This window comes from Trichoderma gamsii (assembly GCF_001481775.2).
Source record: "Trichoderma gamsii strain T6085 chromosome Unknown Scaffold_57.2, whole genome shotgun sequence".
NCBI classification, from domain to species: domain Eukaryota; kingdom Fungi; phylum Ascomycota; class Sordariomycetes; order Hypocreales; family Hypocreaceae; genus Trichoderma; species Trichoderma gamsii.
In genome coordinates, this window is record NW_020171394.1 from 105,077 (window position 1) to 124,698 (window position 19,622).

Here is a 19,622-nt window from a genome sequence, read left to right on the forward strand (position 1 = left end):
TGATATGGTTATTATCTGCTCTATTGAGTTACAGCTGGGGTGTTGTATAATGGAAATGATATACTAGATGACGTTTACCAAGAGGTCCAATATACTATCATGCTTCTCTGCAGCACTAGTATACATCTCGACTTCGATCATAGGTGTCACTCGTTAGTAAGATTGTGGTTGTTGGAGTCCCCACTGCCCGACCCATTCTTGAAAGTCTATAAATTGGCAACAGAAGTGCGAAGTACGGCGGCAAAAATCAGCTATGGGAGTGATTTTTATACATTCTATACAGGTAGCACTCTACTACTAGTAGCTCAAGCCCAATTTGAAAGAAAACATCAGCCACACATAAGGTAGGTGGTAAAGTTACCTGATAGTATTATCACATCCTTAGGAAAGCAGATTTGAGCACACGCTCTTGATGGCCACAAGCAGCCTTTCTCAAAGCTTTAGGTTCTCATATGTGAAGCTCTCAAAAGAAGTCTTCTTATTCTTAACTACAAGTAGGTACTAGGTAGCTTAGCTTATTCAAGAATGTAGTATTCTTCCCTCTACAGTGCCCACTGTAATCTCAATGTCAGCTAAAAATGCTAATGCTACCCAACTAAAACTGAGCATGCCTTGGAGAGCCAAGTTAGCGGCGCCAGCATAGCGAGGTCCCTCTGCAGCCAAATTGGCAGCGTCAGTACACCCTCGCAGCTCAGCGGCTTAACAGCCCGTCTAGCTGCCCGCTCCAGTTGCCCTGCCCCGCCATTCTGGCGATTCACAGGGCGAGAAAAATTGATGACCACGCCTGGTCTATCCTTTTCGCCGTGAAGAGCTAAAACTTGCCCACCCCCGTCGAATTCTGATTTTTCTTTTTGCTTTGCACCCCTCGCGATCCAGCTCATCAGCATCGCCTCGTTGCAGATCCTGTTCAGCAACCGCAGCCAGGTCGCCGCGTCGAATCCCAATCCATCGCTACCCTAGACGGACCGGTTGATCGCCAGCAGTCGTCGCCATGTCGGACAAGCTCACTCGGTACGTGGCAACGCGATGATGTAGACGGGCTGAACTGAATCATACAAGCTCGCGCATGATGCATGATGCGTGGATATACCTGGTGGCATTCCTGCTAACGTTCTGAACACAGTATCGCCATTGTCAACACTGACAAAGTTCGTAACCTCTCGCTATTGAATTCTGCCACCCCGCCAATCACCCCGCCATCGATCGATTTTGCTGACCTCAGGCCCCTCCAAACAGTGTCGTCCTCGCAAGTGTCGCCAGGAGTGCAAGAAGTCCTGCCCCGTGGTTCGCAGTGGAAAGCTTTGCATTGAGGTCTCTCCCGAATCTCGCCTCGCCTTCATCTCCGAGTCGCTGTGTATTGGTTGCGGTATCTGCCCCAAGAAGTGCCCCTTCGACGCCATCACCATCATCAACCTGCCCACCAACCTCGAGAGCCAGGTCACGCACCGTTATGGCCCCAACAGCTTCAAGCTCCACCGTCTGCCTATGCCCCGACCTGGCCAGGTTCTCGGTCTTGTCGGAACCAACGGTATTGGTAAAAGTACCGCGCTGAAGATTCTCAGCGGAAAGCTCAAGCCCAACTTGGGTCGCCACGACAACCCTCCTGACTGGGAGGATGTGATCAAGCACTTCCGAGGCTCTGAGCTGCAGAGTGAGTGATTATTGTTCAACTCAAGAAGAGGATGCCATTTTAACATAAAACATAGACTACTTCACCAAGCTCCTGGAGGACGATCTCAAGGCTGTCGTCAAGCCCCAGTATGTCGATCAAATCCCCAAGGCTGTCCGTGGCCCGGAGAAGAGCGTTCGCCATCTCATCCAGAGCCGTGCCACTCTTGGAAACACTGAGGAAGTGACCAGGATTCTGGAGCTGAACCACATCATGGACCGAGACATCACTCTGCTCTCTGGTGGTGAACTTCAGCGTTTTGCGATTGGCACGGTCTGCGTCCAGAAGGCCGATGTCTACATGTTTGACGAGCCATCTTCTTACCTCGATGTCAAGCAGCGTCTGAGTGCGGCCAAGATGATTCGTTCGCTTGTCCGCGACGATGACTACGTCATCGTCGTCGAGCACGATTTGTCTACTCTCGACTATCTCTCCGACTATGTCTGCGTTCTTTACGGAAAGCCGGCCATCTATGGTGTCGTCACTATGCCTTACTCCGTCCGTGAAGGTATCAACATCTTTTTGGATGGTCACATTCCCACTGAGAACTTGCGATTCCGTGAGGAGTCTCTTACTTTCCGTCTTGCTGAGGCTACCGACGACTTCGCCATCGACAGATCGCGTGCCTTCGCCTACCCCAAGATTGAGAAGACCCTTGGCAACTTCAGACTTCGTGTCGATGCTGGAGAATTCACCGACTCTGAGATTATCGTCATGATGGGAGAGAACGGAACTGGCAAGACCACCTTCTGCCGTCTTCTTGCTGGTGCCATCAAGCCAGACAGCAAGAGCTCTGTCCCAGATATGAGAATCAGCATGAAGCCACAGACCATTACTCCCAAGTTTGAGGGCACTGTTCGCCAGCTGTTCTTCAAGAAGATTAAGCAGGCCTTCCTGTCTCCTCAGTTCCAGACTGACGTCGTCAAGCCCCTGAAGCTTGATGACTTTATTGACCAGGAAGTCAAGAACCTGTCTGGTGGTGAATTGCAGCGTGTTGCCATCATTCTTGCTCTGGGTATGCCTGCGGATATCTACCTCCTTGACGAGCCCTCTGCCTACCTTGACTCTGAGCAGCGTATTATTGCTTCTCGAGTCATTAAGCGTTTCATCATGCACTCTAAGAAGACGGCTTTCGTCGTTGAGCACGATTTCACCATGGCCACCTATCTTGCCGATCGCGTCATTGTCTTTGACGGCCAGCCCGGTATTGATGCCCACGCTAACACGCCTGAGTCGCTTCTCACCGGCTGCAACACTTTCTTGAAGAACCTGGATGTCACATTCCGTCGTGACCCAACCAACTACCGTCCCCGTATCAACAAGTACGGCTCACAGCTGGACCAGGAACAGAAGTTGGGCGGCAACTACGTAAGTAACATGACTCTTTGTTTCATTCTTGCTCTTGACTATCAGATACTAACACCCCCTTTTTTACAGTTCTTCTTGGAGGAGAAGCCCGAAGAAAGTGCTTGAAAAGGGCAGCCATGATCAGAACTACAGACCCGACTACCATGATGCATCTCCAGACGTTTGTAGTATCCATGTTTCTACTTCGTTCGTAATCCGCGGAGGGGGGAGTGATCATGAATCTGGGCTACGAACAGACGGCGTCAGCGAGGATGACGACCCAGATGAGTAACAATGGCGACGGCAGTCTACCCCCTGTTGTCTGGTCCTGCGGAAATGTAGTAAAATTGAAAGCAGTGTTTTGTGGTGAATATACACCACATCAACGCTGCTGACCCGGAGCGCTTCCGCAGATAGAGGGACAATGGATAAGCGTGGTGTCTGCCGTCAGTTTCCTACCTCGCGGGAAACATTTTTTGTTTAAACAGTCGTATGCCTATAGTTACAGTATTAAAGAAATTGATTTGGATCGTTTGTGAAATTCAACAAATTGTACCACAAAATTAAACTGCATTCGAGATACGAAACGCTATGCTGGAAAAAGAGACACAGTGAAAGGGTTTTATTTAAAAGTTTATATTCCAGGAATTATAACAGCTATATGGATCAATAAGATGAAGCTATTCTTGTTACGGTGTGCAGATTTGGTCATCTGTATGAAGCTACATTATGTTGTTACATTTGGGACTGGTGTAAAGAACATGGGCAAAGTCCGGGAATATGTTTGCAAAGAAAGATTACTAGCCAGACAGTGAAAGAATAGGAAAAGGAAGAAAGATGGTTTGTAAGTAGTGACCGGCTCGATTACTCTTCAATCTCGCCTTCTTCGCTGCCGCTTCGAACATCCTTGGCTGGCTCTGGTTCTGGGGTCCTGTTGCGGTGACGTCCATCACGAGGGGGGGTGCGCTCACGTGAACGATCTCTTCTGAGTCTCTGTACAATGTGTGAGTAAAGGGGAGATGCCTCGGCATTTTGAGGGGTAGATAATTTACTAACCTTTGAATCTCTGGAATCCCGACGAGCGTAGTCGTCTTCCTCTTCCTGACGACGACGCCGGGGGGCTGCTGGGCGTTCATCTCCATAGGGGAGTTCGTCATACGAACCTCGATCAGCACGACGGCGGTAGAGCCGTTCTCTCTCGTCTTCCCTGTCTCTGCGCTCGCGGTCATAGAACGCATCGTCGTCGCGCCTAGAGCGAGGGGGACGGTCCAGGTCACGATCTCGGTCACGTTCACGATCGCGCTCGCGGCGTGATGGTGGAGGCGATAGGCGACTACGGTCTGTTGTCAAAAGGTTCTCTGCCATAGTCGACTTGCGATGGTTTCGCTCGCGCTCAGCAATCGCCTTTCTCCTATCTGCCTCATACGCATCGGGTTCTGGGCTGCGGCTGCGCCGGCCACCACGCCCGCCGCCGCGATGTGAACGGTCGCCGCGAGATCGATCCCTTTCCCGTCTTGAGACGTCTCTTTCGATGGAAGCTCGGTCGTGGCGTCGATAGGCACGATCGGCCTCATCTTTCTCGCGTAACCTACGGAGATGTTTCTCAAAGGCACTTCGCCGAAACTCTTCGGAGACGACGGCTTGGAATTCTTCTGATTTCAGTAGTCTAGGTCGTACCTTGTCATATGTATCGCTCAGTGCAACTGGCGGCTCTAGACGCTTAATGTACGCACGAAGATCATCAATAGCCCGGCGCTGTTGCCGGTCGGGCTGTCTATCATCTTCGCGCTTCGAGGCACGCTTCTCACGCAACTAGTTGAAGGGAAGAATGTTAGTATAGATAAACAAAAACGCACGTGAAGGTGTGTAATCTTACGCGATCGAAAATGAGTTTGAGAATGTCACGGTCAATGTTAGCTGTACGGTGATCATCTTTCATGATGGATAGGAACTCCTCAAGATCACTTGTTGGGGTAAGATCAAACCGCTTATCCTATTGCGCAGCAGGTCAGCTCTCTGAAAGCAACAGAAGAGGTTCATGTTTTTCTGGGGAGTCTTACTTCAATGACATCAAGCACATCATTCTTGGGGCCACGGAGAGATCGCTCTTCTTCCTCTACCACATCCCAAAACAATTCTTGGGGAGTAGATCCGGCCTGGCCAGCCATATTGAGGTAGCGTTCGTCATTTTCAATGAGAGGGACAATCTGGCTCCATTTGGTACCGGCGTTGATCTTGCCATCTTCGCGGAGAGAGTTGAGCAGAGATTTGAAAGCATCTCTCGCCGTGCGCTCCTGGCGGAATTTGCGGCTCTTCTCCTCTTGCTTGTTCTCAATGAAGGCTCGCTCCAAACCTTTCATATGGTTTTGGAAAGCTGTCAAGATGTCAAACTGACTAAGGGCTTGATACTTTTCGTTTTCTTGAAGAGTTGGAGTGGAGGAAATGATGTCCCTAGCATCAGCCCAGCGAGTATATGCCTCGAGGTTGAGCTTGGGAAGCAATTCGATCAGGCCATCCATGGCACTCTTTTTCTGGCTAGCCTGTTGTTCTTTGTGAGCCTTCTTCAGTCCGACGATATACTCCTCAAAGAGCTGTCGGCGCTCGTCCTCATCGTCGGTGGACCGGAAAATGGTCTCGCCTTCGATCATGGGTCTAGCGGTTTTCCATCGAGTATAGTGGGTGATTTCAGGGTGCCGCTTCAGCATCGTTTCGAAGTCAGCACGTAATTTGGTCAGCCTCTCTTTGGCACGCTCTTTGTCTTGGAGTATCATGTCCTGGCAGTACTTCTCGAAAGCTTCTCTTCTCTCCTTTGGGTCCCTAATTGCACGAAACTGCGGATCTTTGGCAATTACGCGAATTGTTTGTTCCCAATTCCAATCTGACTGGACGCCGCTTCGTTTCAGCAGCTTGACGAATGCCGCCTCGGCTTCTTCTTGAGAGGAATATTCTGGGTCATTCGTGGCGGGGACGAAGGCTGGCTGCGCTTTGGAGTCGTTTCCATATGATATTTGACGGGATTCGGGGTACGGTTCGCGAGTATCACGGGAATCGCGGGAATCGCGAGAATCGCGAGAATAGTCATGTCCTGTAGCTGGATAACCGCCACCTTGCGAATACGGAGTCTGGGGAACGGGATTGCTCGGCCCACCAGTCGAACCCAGAGCTTTCTTGAATGCTTCAGGCATCTCCCAAGAGCTCTGCTGCGTCTCTGTATTGTACCAATACTTCCGACCGCCCTCTGCGGTGTACTCTTTCCATGGCTGTGACTGGAGAGCGCGCTATGGAACGAAACAAACACGTTAGATGAGGGCAAGCAAGCGACAAGATAAGTTACGCTAAGAAAACGTAGAGCAAAAGAGGCTTGAAAGAAAAGATTACTCACCTCAGCCGAGCTCATCATCTCCTCTGGCTTGGTCCATTGCGTCACCTTGGTAACGTTATTGTAGTAATACGCTCGACCCTCGGGCGTCTTGTGTTCTTGCCAGGCCGAGGCCGGCTGCGGGAAGGGAGGCGCAAAGCCGCTCATTTTACAGACGCCAGATACAGTTCTCTAGAGCCTTGGTGAGGATGCTCGCGATCGTGTCGTGGCCGTGAGTCAATACGCGCGAGCGATTGCGATGGCTGGGCTGGCGTCGACAGAAGAGCCTGACTCTGGTTCGGTGCTAAATTTTGTAACGAAGCAGCAATTGCGCGAGACACGCATCTTTGCTGCGGTGCACGGACCAGCTTCGGAGATCGTTATGCAACTAACCGGATTCTGCACAATCGGGGCTGCGCCTCAGCCCCTGTAATAGCTTATCAGGGGTTAGCTGCAGCGCTGAGGCTCTCTCTCTCCACGCTGGAGCTTGAGTGAGCTTGAGCCGGATGGAGACATATTGGCGGGCATCGTATTACTGCTATCTTTAATAATCTATAACAGAAGGAGGAAATTATTCTCACATTCTAATGAGATTTATAATCGCGATTATTTCACCCTTTGCTCTTTGATCAGCCATGTCAATTCGCATTACTGTACCCAGTCCCCTCACAACTCCTGGGCTGCCGACACCCCTCCAGCTGTCCATAAACACCACCAATGCGGCAACTGAGCTTATCAACAACTCGTATCTTACATATCTCGTCCCCTCAGAGACAAACATAAATTTGGAAAGGGCCTTTGAGGGTTTTGATGGCTCGAAGCCAATAAATGAACTCATAGAACAAAGAGATACGTTATTCTTCGGTAAGGAAAGGGCCATCTCACCGCTCATATTCCGAAATATCAAAAGGTCACCACCACTAACATGGAAGAGTAACTCGCATCAAGATGAGACTGTTGATGTCTTGCTTGTCCTCAAGACACCATGGCTTCCGAGGAAAGAGCTCGACTACCATCTCAGCAGGATAAGCATATCCCTGGAAGCACAAGTAGCCAATAGCAGCCTGCCTGGCCGCGAGTCACCGAGTGCTTCGGAGAGCATCTTCAGCGGGAGGCTGCAGGAGACAAAGAACCCCTTCATAGTCGAAGATGAAGATAAGTACGAGAGCGGCGCCGAAGAGGAGGAAGAGGAGGAAGAGGCGCCGCGGCATGTGTATGCCATGTGGAAAATGCCTGTGCTTCTCCTGAGACCACGGATGCGTCTTCACAGCCCCTCAATCGTCTTCTCAGCATCCGCAAGCCTCGATCCGGATCTCTGGACCGAGCCAATCGCCCCAGACGTCGGGTACCTCACGAGCGGGATGCCGTCGGGCCTTAACCTCCTCGAGTCCTTTGGCAGCGACTCTGCTCTCAACGGCGTCAAGCCGCGCCTATCCGCGCTGCGAGTATCACGAGTAGCGCCCGTCACTCGCCAGCAGGACTTCATGACCCGCCTCCGCACGCTGCCGCAGCTGAGCATCAGGATCTTTCCCGTCCTCCACACGAGGATACGCTTTTCCCGCCCGAGCACCATACCCCTGAGCGCAACCATCGTCGCCCTCCTGGAGATCGACTTCACCTCCCACTTCGATTGCGAGGCTCTCCTAAACGACATCAAACTCTCAACCCCCAGCGGCATCGTCGAGAACCTAAACGACGCTGCCGGCCTCAGCCTCCCGCTCAGCTGCGTCTCGCACGACCACATCACGTTCCTCTATCACATCAAACCGAAACAAACCGAGGCCAACATCCCCAGAGACACCTCCGGAAACCTTGAAATCTCCATCTCGGCAGCCGTCCATGTCGTGCCCGGCGTCTGCACCCCAAGCCTTAGCATGAGCTGGACCACCGCCATCGACTTCTCCCTCCCCGTTAACCCCAGCTTCGGCACGGCCTCCGAGTCCGGCATCCAGCGCTCCCACCGGCCCACGCAGCTCTCGATCGGCAGCGTAGCCCAGGCCATCAACCACCTGAAATCCCCCTCCGCGATCCGCCCCGACGCTCTCCCCTCGCTAGAAGCGTCCACCAACCGCACCGAAGCCGTCGTCCCGGACCTCGGCATCACCATGTCCTTCACCGCGCCCTCCCACCCAGTCCATCCCGGCGACATCTTCTCCTGGACCGTCTACGTCGTCAACCGCACCTCCTCCGAAAGAGGCTCAAATCGGCCCCCGCGCAAGCTCGCCCTCGTTGCGGTCCCTAAGCGGCGACGCAACGAAGTGCGGCCCATCCGCCCCCCGTCAAGCAGCGGTCGACGCCGCGGAGAGAAGGAAATCGCAGACGCAGTCCTAGACGAGAACGTGCTTCACGCACTGCAGAAGAACGCCGTGGTCGAGTCAACGGAGCTCATCTGCCTCAGCGCCGACACGCGGGTTGGCCCCGTAGCACCGGGAGCGTGCCACGTCACAGAACTGCAGTTCTTGGCGTTACGAGAGGGCATTGTTGGCCTCGAGGCTATTCGGGTCGTTGATCTGGGGTCACAGGAGCACGTCGACATCAGGGATTTACCAACTATGATAGTAGAGCCGATAGCAGCGGCTGCTTGATTTTTATTCTGTTTCAGATGGCAGCATGTATGTGTTGATAATTTTGAACATCTACTCTAGTTTCTGCTTCTTATAATAATATGCACAAAGGCGCAGCATTTGTATAAACCCATTTTCTTATGCAACTGTACCTCAGATGAAACATGGCACTTAAACGCCGTTGACCCCACGCTCGCTCACGTATCCTTTGTTTTTCCTCTTCAAACCAAAACAAGAAAGAAAGAAACGGTAGTACCCCCCAGGATATCATAATAGTAATACTATGCCTGTAATGCAACTTCGCTTGCCAGAATGTGTAAGAATCTGTCATCTCATAAATCATCAAAGTCGTCGTCCCACCCCAGTTTCTCAAAAATAGACGCGTTCTTCTTCTTTGACTCCTGCGCCTTTCCTTCAGGAGTGGCATACAAATCAATCCGCTGCTGTGTGGTTTTCTTAATTGGTGTCTCCATCACTCCTGAAGCCTCAGGTCTACTTCTCGGTGGCTTGCGCACACTGTCTGTAATAACAAAATCTTCGGATGCAGTGTTCCTCTGTGCTACCGGGGAGGAGGGAGGATACGCTGATTGCTCATTCAACGGCCGGCGTATGAAGCTAGGCTTAGCTGAGGTCTTGATCGGAGTGTCGCCTATCGCTTCCAGCACGGGAGAAGGGCTGCGATTGTAGAGTTCCCTGAGCACAGGTCGCTTGCCTGTGGAGGGAACAAAAGGCCCCACGCTCGACGGAGGAATTATTTCATCAAAGCTCTCTGTGGCCTTCTGACTCTCTGCCTTGACAGGCATCATGTTCTTGAATCGATTATTTGCTGGTGTAGCTTTGACCTGGACGGCTGAAGCTAGAGCGCTCCTTGAAGCTGCCTTTTTCGGTTCTGATAATTTGTTAGCATATCGCCTACATAAAGTCGTTTGGAGTGGAGAAGTAATACTTTTAGCGGCAAGACTGGCAGATGTTCTACGCTCGTCCGCCTCAGCCAATGCTTTGCTCACAACCTCCCGGTTGGGCTTCCTCAGAGCCGAGATAGCTTCCCTGAGCTCAGCATCTACCGCTGCCTTTTTATTGGCTCTAGCGTCAAACAAGTTGTTCATGCTACTACTTCGAGACAAAGACTGGGCCCTCCTCTGCGAGTCAGTGGGGAGCAGCGACATTGGCCCAGATGGATCTAAGCTCTCTCGCTTGATAGTTGGGAGAGTCGTCGAGGTGGCCGACCTCAAAAGAGCAATGGCGTTGCTTGGACCCCTCGAAATGCTTCTCCGATGTTGCTGCTCTGTGGAAAGGGCTCGCTGCAAAGTCCTCCGGGAGTTGAGAGGCTGGGGTCGTTTTGCAGCAGCACCAGGTTTCTGATCCCGCGAGCTGGAAGGCTTCTTCAAAGACCTGCCCTTCATGGGGGCTATGATCACAGGACCACCAAGTTTACGGTTGATTGAGTCGCACAGATCAGGCAGACGTGCAGAGAAGCTAAACGCATGTCAGTACCATATAGTCAACAAGAGCTGGGAGGAAGGTTTACAAGGGCACAATGACATCCACGCAGAAGTCTCTGAGGGGTTCAGAAGACGCCTTCTTTTCCAGGCTGCCGTCCAGCGGTGTCTGTAGGGAAGGACTATCTTCAAGTAGTAGTTGCTCGTCGCTTGCAGTAGACTGCCAAATGGTGAGACGATCGGCATGGACATCCAGTAGAACTGGAAGATTGTGCTTATTTCTTTTCTTTGGAGGAGGCTGTAAAACGTTCTCCAGCAGATCCTCTGAATCGGCAGCTCCAGGTAAAGTGGGCAAGCTGACCTCGCCAATGTCGCCGGCAGCCTTTAGAGGTTCCAGGGCAAGGATCTCCATAATGACAATCATTTGCAGCTTTGTCTCTCTCGTCCGTAGGATGGAAACAAGAGACTTGATCTGTGACGGGGTAATAGGAGCATCATCATTGGGTTCTGGCTTGTTTGCAGCCCACCATCGCATAACACTCTCATCTTCGAGCGGATAGAGCCCACTTTTACCAAGCTTCATTCTCTTCGGCTTGCGTTTCCGTTTGCGGCCTTCATCAGAGCTCTCAATTCGATCCTTAAGCTTGGTGATAATTTCTGGTATTGACTCGCGGTATTTTTTGTCGATTTGAACTGTTGTGAGGATGAGGCTTTTCAAGAAGTCTACAAGGTCATTCATATCCAAATTTGATTCCAAGTCCAAGTGGAATGTTGACCGAGCCCTGGACAATGGTCCTTTGGCAAAGTACGCTAAGGATCCCTGTGGCGGCATGAGCAAGAGTGACAATAAGAAACTTCAATACCATATTAACGTGACGTACCATGGATTTGTACAGCGCATCGAAATACTGGGTTCTGATGCCTTCAAAGATATCGTCCGCTGACTGTTGCGGTTCCAATTCCCTACCTGTTGCCACACCCTGACTAGAAGCGCCGCCCTGGATTTTTTCCTCAGAGGTTGGCAGCGGGACTTGCTCCAGACTCATATCCGGCGATGGTTGCTGTGCCACAAAGGTTTCGAGCTCCAGTGGCTGTTCCTCCTTTGTTACGTGCCCAACAGTCGACACAGACTGGGATCTCACACGTTTCCTCATTTGAGACTGGATGGCTTCGATTGCGGCCCTCTTCTTCTTCTGTTCGACATGCAGCTGAGGCGTCGTAAGTGCATCAACGCCATGATGCTCAGCTCGCTCGCTCTTGACCGGATAGAGTAGCTCATATCTAACAGCTGTGGCTTTTTGCGCCAAGGTTTCCAGATCAGCCCATGATCCCAGCTTGCAAATCACATAAAGCCCGTTGGACTGTCGCTCGATCGCATAATTCGTGCCCCTCAATTCGTTCCGCGCAATAAGCACAGGCGCAGGGCCCAGCCGACATTCGAGATCAAGGACGTGAATGTACGATTCGTAAAACCGAGACTGGGGCAGGTCGCCATTCGAAGCTGCAAAGTCTATATACGCCAACGGAAGGTCCCCTCGCGGCAGAAGCATCAACGGGTATAAGACGCGGGGTGGGATATGTAGATTTGGTGGATGCGGCTAGCACAAGCGATCATGAAGAATCATCAGCAGTGCTCTCTCATTAGCTGTGGCCTACTTTCTCAAAGCTTTACCTTTACCGCAATTGAAGGCTTGAGCAGCTGCTCCATGGTGCCTTTGACCCTCGATCTCGGCACATCCCGGCCTGGCGAAGAAGCTCTCTGCGGGTGAATCAAGCTCGCTTCGGAAGTGGGCGTCAAGATGCCAGACCGCGCACGCGACGCGTCTTCGTAGACGTCGAGCAGCGTGGACGAGGACATGGAGACGAGCTGGCAATCAGTCACAACTGGGCATTATTGAAGGAGGAAAAGCAAATCATATATAAGGGAACGACAAACAAGGGCCTCAATCGCAAAGGGAGCTTCAACGACGATATGCCTAGTGAAGGGATGTTGTTCTGCCCTTTCTTTAATGGGAAGTAGTGGGGCCGTGCGAGGCGCGTTTGCGCGTGCTCTTTCGCTAAGCAAAGCCAAGCTGCTGTGACGTCGTTGGGCCAAGCTGTTTGCTCTCTGTGCTTTTTTCTTTTCTTAATTAATCCTCTAAAATAGATACTTTGGTACAAGATGCAGCCCTGATTCCGACCCAAAAACCATTCAGTGCCTTATACTGTGAAATACACACTTTTATGCTTCTTCTTCTTGTTTCTCTTTTTTTCCAACTTTAAATCAACTGGGCTGCATGGCCCACAAATCCCCAGTTGTCGTATTAAATCAGTTGATTTGACGAAGCTTATTTCAGCTTTTTTTACTCGTGGCGTACAACTTTACGGCAGTCCGTTCAGCTGGCACAGCCAGCTCCTTGAAACCTCGTGGCAATAAGTCGCTGATTGGCTGTGAGCTTCAATTGACTTTGCGGCGGTTTGAAAACCAGAACATCTTTTCTGCAAATGGCAAGATTGACTGCTCCGGAGATAGCATGGGATGAAAAACTTCAGTTGAGGTGCCGACAAGCCGATTCTACCGTAACTCACTACTACTGGTATATCAATTATTTCTCAAGTAGAGCTGAAGCAGAGACTGGTAGGACAAGTACAAGCAAGTAGAGAGTACAATCATATACCTATACACATCGCGAAGGGGCGCCATACATGTCTCTTAGGAATGTTTATAGGTATATGTAAGTAGATATGATTTTTCTTCTGCTATTATCCGACTACAGTAGGTATTATCAAAATAGCATGCATAGTGAATCCGTCACTGTTCCAATTGCTTTCAGCGCTCAGGGTATTTCAGCTCCAGTCCCGCGCAAAAGCGCTAAGCATTGACACAAAGGTCTCTCTAATGGAGGCACAAGCCATCCAAAGTCCAACCGCACCAGAGCCATGACAAAAGAAATCCAAAATAAAAAAAAACAAAGGCCTTTCCGTGGTGTTTAAATAGTACATAGATGCGCTTCTCATACAAAATCCAGTGCTCATATACATGCCGAGTGCTAGGCAATCTTGACAAAAGAAAAAAACAAGAAAAAAAAACAAGAAAAAAAAACACAACCAAAGAGCAAGGCTGCTTTTTATATAGTATACAGAATGATTGAAGAAGCTTTCAATGTAAAGCATCTATGGCAGGGCTCGCCTTTCTACATCAAAGCATGCCCATTGATGAGTGGTATGGAGCGGCGAAATCTGAGGACGGCTCGCCGGCGTTTGATGAATAGGGCCAGTTATAGTCCGAGCCGCTCGCATAGCCAGAAAAGTAGCCAGCTCCCGTTTGGTAGGGAAACATGGGAGTTGTAGGCTGGCTGGAGGCAGCCGTTGCCTGAATGGACGAATCAAGGTCGTCAGAAAAGCCAAAGTTGCCCATCGCATAGGAGTTGCCGTTGCCATTGAAGACAAAGTTCTCCAAGAAGGCTGGCGTTGCCGGTGGCGTGCGCAAAGTGGGATCCTGAACAAGAGCCGACGAGGAGTACTTGGTAGTCAAAGGGAACAGGCCGCCATTGATATTGTGTGACTCTGCGACGACGGGGGTACTAGGGGTTGGAGGTGCTGCTGACCCTGCGCCCATTGGCGATCGGTTTCTTTGATAAAAGGGGCTCCGTGGCGTGGCAGAAGACGCAGATAACTTGCGGACTCTTCCGGTCCCTGACGTAGAGACAACTCGACGCATTGAGCCAACCTGTTCCGAACGTCTAGACGCATCGGAACCGAATCTTAAGGAGCCAGAGAAGCTTCGAGATCCATGGATTGATAGCTGGGGAGTTTGACGATTACGGCGAGAGGCAATGTCTGTTGGGCAAGGAGACTTGAGGCGCCTATCCGGACTGTTTGGAAGAGCAGTCTGGTCCAGAAATGCCGTTATCCGCTCGAGGTCCATTTCCTGGAGCTCATTTGTATAGTCACTGGTAGCATCTTCAATGGAAAGCATGGTGTCCAGGGCCGACGCATTAGCGAAAGACATGTCTGAATCTAGCGCCGAGACATAATCATTCCCGTTCTTTAAAGGAGACACGGCCTCATCAGCAGCGTCATCTGTAGCGAAGAAGTGGTGCTCATCGTCCGCATGGTGGAACCTGTGAGAAGAAGGACCAATGTGCGGTGTTACGGGCGATGTGGCCTCGTAGGCATCAGTGGAGCTTTCGGATGTAGTTGAGAGCTGTGAAGGAGCGTCTGGGGACTGCTCTTTGGTTTGTGAAGTCTGGCGCGGCTCGGGAAAGGGAGCAGAGGAGGCGCCAAGGCTACGTTTGCGATCTGAACATTCGAGGCCAGCCTGTGATGGGTTGGTCCCTTCTTTCTCAGCTCGCTGCCTGGCTTCATACTCTCGAATGTTGTTTTCCTTCTTCTCGCGAGCTCTTCTGTTCTGGAACCAGTTCTGGTAGCCGGTTAGCAAACTATGATTTGTTTTTCAAGGAGACAGGTGCAAGTACATTGATGCGTGCATGGTCAACCCTCATGCTCTCAGCCAAAGCCTTCTTGGTGCTGCTGTTTGGCTTGTGATTCTTCTGGAACTCAGACTCGAGAAGATCCACTTCTTCTTTTGAAAGCCGTGGCTTTGATTCCGTCGTCCGAGTCATCTGCTGGTGGTGAACAAGGTGGGTATGCTGTTGCTGGTATGCCTTCATGGACTCGGCAAGCAAAGAGTAGTCTGGCAGCTGGGCATATTGTGTGAAGTCGTCGGCGGCAGCAACGGAGTAGGTCCATGCCGGCCACTCTGATTGAGAAAGGTGAACCATGATTGCTAGTAGGAAGCCGTAAGAGGCGAAAGAGTGTGCGGTTGTAGACCTGACGGCCACTGGGAGTATAACCCAGATAAAGATTTATGTAGTCGGGCTAATAGGTGTTCAGGCCGCCGACTAGCTTTCTTAGAAGGGGGCAATCCAATGGGAGCGGCTGCTGGACTGGAATCGAAAACCGATATTCCACGAGACAGGAGGTGATGACAAGAGGCGACTCCTTGATCTTAAATACTCCTTGGTGTTGAATCTATCGGCAACGAAGGGGAGCGGAGGAGAATGGCAAAGGAGGGATTCTCGGGCTGAGAGCCGGTACCGATGACGATTCGAGGAACGATGAGGAGGAAGAGGAGAGAAGAGAAGGAGAAGGGGACTCTGAGACAAGGGATTAATATACTGAGGTCGTCTTCTTCAACAGCCTTATCAAGGGGATCTGGCGTTGACGGCGAAAGCGGGATAGAAACACTGAGGGACAAGATCCGGGACAGATTTGGAGGGGCGGAGGAAGATACAAGTACTCGCTAGAGAGGCCCTTGATATCAATGCATCTGGAAACTCGGTAGTGGTGTTGTCGACCCGCCGCGCATCGCTGTGGCGGTTTTTTGTCCCTCTGCAGCCAAGGCGGTACGAAGTACAGGCGCCGTACTCGGTACTGATGAGGGCATCACCCTGGCCAAGGCGAGACCAGGGTGCCGGGCAGGGATCAGGAGCACCGATACCCCTGGCCTCCAGGGCGGGCAAAAGGCGTTGCAGCATCAGCACACGCAGCGACGGGGGGTGCATCAGCTGCAGGCGCTGGGTGGGCCTCTCTTGGCGCAGATTTTGGCGCCCAGAGCGCTCGCAGCACAGGCCCAGGCTTTTGGGCCGGAGCAGAGGCTAGGGCCACCTGGAGGTGAAGCCACCCACAGCCCCGGCCCAGAACCACGCAGCCAGGCGCTCGAGCCCGAGCCCGGCTGCGCATGGCCTAGCGCCCAGAGTCCAGAGGGGGCTGCAGGCAGTCAATCACTCAGCGCTTCCGAATGCCGCCAGGTTGCCCGTGGATGCAGGCTCGCAGCGGTGGCGCCAGCGTCCAGCGTGGTTCGCCGCGATGGCAGCCTGCGAGTCGCTGTCGGTCTGTGCGCGCCAGCACGGCGGGACTGGGGAAGGATGCTAGCACGGGCAGGCAAAGGAGACGAGACGAGACGAGGCCCTTGAAGACGCTGCTGTGGGCGTCGACGTGGACGTGGACACAGCATAGACGTCCTTGGTCTTGGGTCGAGTCTTGAGCCTCGCGCTCTAGCAACGTGGGACCTGCGCCTGTGCCATACTGTCCTTGGCAGCGTGAGTGCAGGGAATACGAGTGCTATGCCCAGCTCGGATGGCCTGGGGGAGGCCCGGCGGGATAACGCGATGGCATCCCGCGTGTCATTCGCGGCAGCCAAGGAGCAGGACGAGAGAGACGAGAGAGACGATGAGGGCGGGGGCACGCCCATACCACACGCGGTCCGTCGTGATGACAATCTTACTCGGTGCAGATACCCTTCAAGACTAGGGAGCCAGGGAGGACGCTTCCATGATAGTATTGAGCAATTACTAGCACCAGTGCGCTCCAAGACAGTCGAGGAGACGAGATGCTGCCGCTGCCTTGTACTCTGTACTGGTACAAGCTCTTCCCGCGGGGAACGCATCGGCGTAGGTGCTCTCGCGAGGTACCCGTACTCGCACCACGCATGGAGCATGTCGCCATCGTGAGAAGCTTCATCGCGGCGCTTCCCATTAAGAATCTCACGACCCAGGCGCAGAGGCGTAACTTAGGTCAAACATGCGACGGTGTGCCCACACTGCGATTCTGGGCCTTTGCAAACCTACCCAAACGCTCGAGCCAAAATGGTGTGAGATCCACCACCAGCACCGCCAAGGTCGCTGCAGCTCGCGTGCTTGTGGTGCAGCGACTTGCAGCGACTTGCAGCAACCCTTGTCCTTGTCCATCCCGGCCGTCGGTAGGTCCCAGGGCGTCCGGCGCTGCCATTGGACACCGCACCGCAGCCTCTCTGTCGACGCAAATGGCCATGGTTGGGATGAACCACCCACCAGGTCGGGGAGCTGCCGCTAGGCCAAGCACAGCGCGGTAAGGAGAGACGGATTGCTGTGTTGCTCTCAGGGCTGTGCTATTCTGCTCTGCTCTCAGTGCTGCTCTCAGTGCTGCTCTCACTGCCCTGTAGCGGACACTTGTACGGATCCAGGCGGCAGCCCTCTTTTGGCCTGCGTCTGCGGCATCTGCGTCTGTGTCTGCATCTGATCAAGAGCGAGCAACATAAACACAGCTCCTTCCTGCTGCGGCTGCCTCCTGCCTATCGGGTTAGCTTTGCTGCATCGCTGCTACCAACTCTTTACCTGCTGCACGACTTTGCTCCCCAGCAGCTGCGATAAAGGGAAAGGGCTTGGGAACATGGAAGGCTTAACAAATCCCGTTTTGGGCGTAACTTCATCGGCGCGTCATCATCCGTAGCCATGCTGCTTACTCGCCGTTACCTAATCTACCTACATCTCTCGCCTGTCGTGTCTTTATCGCTGGGTACCTGGCACTATCGTGGTGAAAAAAATCTCGCCGTCCGTGGTTCACGAGAGCTTCGTTTCACCTAATTTGCCCACCAAGCTCTCCGGAGCTTTCCATCTTCGCTTGCTATTCTAGCCCACCGTGCCCGGCCCGGACAGACCCGGTCGAGCAGCTCGACTACCTACCTAGACCTAGATTACGCTCAACCTCTTCCTCTCGGCACACCACCTCGCCGTCTGCCTCCCGGAGACTGCGCAAATGATGCCCGCGCCCTCTAGCTCAGGCAGCCTGTGCTGCTAAACCTCTTCCGAGACAAGCTCGCCACGCTCCAAAGAAGCGCCAGCGACTGGACGTGATTCCCGACTTTTCCTGCCATGGCGCTACACCCCCCTGCTGCCCTGATTTAGCCATGATGCACAGAGCCTAAAGGAGTTTCTGGGTGGGTTTCTCGCAGTTGAGTACAAGCTGTACCTGCCCTGCTCCGACGCCGTCTTGGGAGGGGAAACCAGGAGGCGATTCGATTGGCATCATGGCTGTATGCGAGGGCGTCAAGCGTGCAGAGCTGAGGCACTTGCCTGCTGTAAGAGCATTCTATTTTCGTTCCAAGACATTTTTCCTCACTGATGGTGCGCAGATGATGCTCTTCATTGGATGATCAGATGGGATGCCGCCACTGTCGCACAGCATTCAGCCTCGTTTTCAAAGTGCATCTACAAGCAGCATGTAGCCTTTGGACTCTCACGATGCGGCACGCATAAACACGCGGGATGTTCACCTCGTGGCACATCCGCGCTGCCTATCTCGGCCACACGCAGTTCCCCTCTCTGCCAGCCAAAAACTTTGCCCAAAGCAGTTGGATCGACCTCCCGGAGCGACCCCACCGTTCCGAGACCCGTCTTTCGCGGAGCTTTGCCTGTTTCGGGACCATCACACACCTCATCATCAGCCTGTCAATCCTCGATCCCTGCAAGCTCTACCCCAGGCAAGCAGGCCTAAACCCGGATTGAGCACCATGGCTTTTGCCAGCCCATTTCGCTTAGTCGTCACACTGATTAGCTGTGCTGACTCGCTGTCAAGCCCAGCATCACAGCCGCAGTCAACCCATCCCCGCCAGGAAATAAGCTACATTGACTTGTCTGGATCAGATTCGGAGGCCCAAAGTGCTTACTAGTTCACCACAAATTATCCTACCTCCTTTGAATGGCAGCTTGTAATTAGCAGCAGATATCAAGTCAAACCAACACTGAACTGAGTGGCGGGGAAGACGCCACGGAGTTTAGCGCTCCGGTATACGAAGTTTTCCTTCGGTCCCGAGCAGACCATGACAGGCCAACACGACACAAAGACAGGGCCGTGGAAAAACCATTCATCCTTTTACCTGGTCGAATGCTATAGGACAATTTTCTGGCGTCTCAGAATTATGATTGCAACTTCACGATACAGCATCGCCATGCCCGTAATACAACCTTCAAACACAGTTACTTGTAATTTCCTGTATGTCAAATTCTCGAGAATTGACAAGCGGCATGGTCTTATGCACTATTACAAAGTGACGTCCGGATAGCAGCAGCAGGTCATCCATACTCGTTATTTGTCATTGACATACCTAATTGCTCGCATGGGTTGTACGATGAACAAGGTACTACAAGCAATACCGCTACGCTGGCACGACACAGCACAGAACACTCCGCATTTTCATATCGTGTCTCATTGGCGGTATATCCAAAGCGGACTAACTTCAAGAAGCAACGCCTCTCTTTTTAAATGAAAAAAATGGCGTCTTCAGCTGAGAAAAAAAAGCCATTCGCCTACCACGGAGCGCCACCTCTAGCTAAATCTGATTTAGCGGTCGAGGGTCCTAGATGGGATGGTAGGTTCTGCTAAAGCTCGGGAGATGATGCGCATCACAGTCGCTTACAGAACGTATCACGACGCCAAGACCAACA

General features: G+C 52.3%; 7 protein-coding genes across 7 annotated transcripts; 3 read left to right on the forward strand and 4 right to left on the reverse strand.

Moving 5' to 3' along the window:
- Window positions 1–991: 991 nt before the first annotated feature.
- On the forward strand, window positions 992–3,142 carry TGAM01_v210156 (translation initiation factor RLI1; the record flags this gene model as incomplete). Its single annotated transcript, XM_024550731.1, has 5 exons — window positions 992–1,011; window positions 1,124–1,152; window positions 1,223–1,651; window positions 1,707–3,037; window positions 3,107–3,142. The coding sequence occupies 5 exons, from the start codon at window positions 992–994 to the stop codon at window positions 3,140–3,142; spliced, it is 1,845 nt and encodes a 614-aa protein (XP_024404520.1).
- Window positions 3,143–3,880: 738 nt separating this feature from the next.
- TGAM01_v210157 (hypothetical protein) lies at window positions 3,881–4,955 on the reverse strand (the record flags this gene model as incomplete). Its single annotated transcript, XM_018805758.1, has 3 exons — window positions 3,881–4,009; window positions 4,073–4,828; window positions 4,893–4,955. 3 exons carry the CDS (start codon window positions 4,953–4,955, stop codon window positions 3,881–3,883), a joined length of 948 nt encoding a protein of 315 aa, XP_018660948.1.
- A 97-nt stretch (window positions 4,956–5,052) lies between these two features.
- On the reverse strand, window positions 5,053–6,542 carry TGAM01_v210158 (hypothetical protein; the record flags this gene model as incomplete). Its single annotated transcript, XM_018805757.1, has 2 exons — window positions 5,053–6,294; window positions 6,399–6,542. 2 exons carry the CDS (start codon window positions 6,540–6,542, stop codon window positions 5,053–5,055), a joined length of 1,386 nt encoding a protein of 461 aa, XP_018660947.1.
- Window positions 6,543–7,009: 467 nt separating this feature from the next.
- Window positions 7,010–8,959, forward strand: TGAM01_v210160 (hypothetical protein; the record flags this gene model as incomplete). Its single annotated transcript, XM_018805756.1, has 1 exon — window positions 7,010–8,959. One exon carries the CDS (start codon window positions 7,010–7,012, stop codon window positions 8,957–8,959), a length of 1,950 nt encoding a protein of 649 aa, XP_018660946.1.
- Window positions 8,960–9,270: 311 nt separating this feature from the next.
- TGAM01_v210159 (hypothetical protein) lies at window positions 9,271–12,235 on the reverse strand (the record flags this gene model as incomplete). Its single annotated transcript, XM_024550732.1, has 5 exons — window positions 9,271–9,827; window positions 9,885–10,414; window positions 10,467–11,197; window positions 11,259–11,975; window positions 12,050–12,235. The coding sequence occupies 5 exons, from the start codon at window positions 12,233–12,235 to the stop codon at window positions 9,271–9,273; spliced, it is 2,721 nt and encodes a 906-aa protein (XP_024404521.1).
- Window positions 12,236–13,555: 1,320 nt separating this feature from the next.
- On the reverse strand, window positions 13,556–15,140 carry TGAM01_v210161 (hypothetical protein; the record flags this gene model as incomplete). Its single annotated transcript, XM_018805754.1, has 2 exons — window positions 13,556–14,779; window positions 14,835–15,140. The coding sequence occupies 2 exons, from the start codon at window positions 15,138–15,140 to the stop codon at window positions 13,556–13,558; spliced, it is 1,530 nt and encodes a 509-aa protein (XP_018660944.1).
- Window positions 15,141–15,476: 336 nt separating this feature from the next.
- Window positions 15,477–17,341, forward strand: TGAM01_v210162 (hypothetical protein; the record flags this gene model as incomplete). The annotated part of the gene is made up of 5 exons (XM_024550733.1): window positions 15,477–15,541; window positions 15,704–16,255; window positions 16,373–16,622; window positions 16,787–17,247; window positions 17,308–17,341. 5 exons carry the CDS (start codon window positions 15,477–15,479, stop codon window positions 17,339–17,341), a joined length of 1,362 nt encoding a protein of 453 aa, XP_024404522.1.
- Between the last annotated feature and the right edge of the window lie 2,281 nt (window positions 17,342–19,622).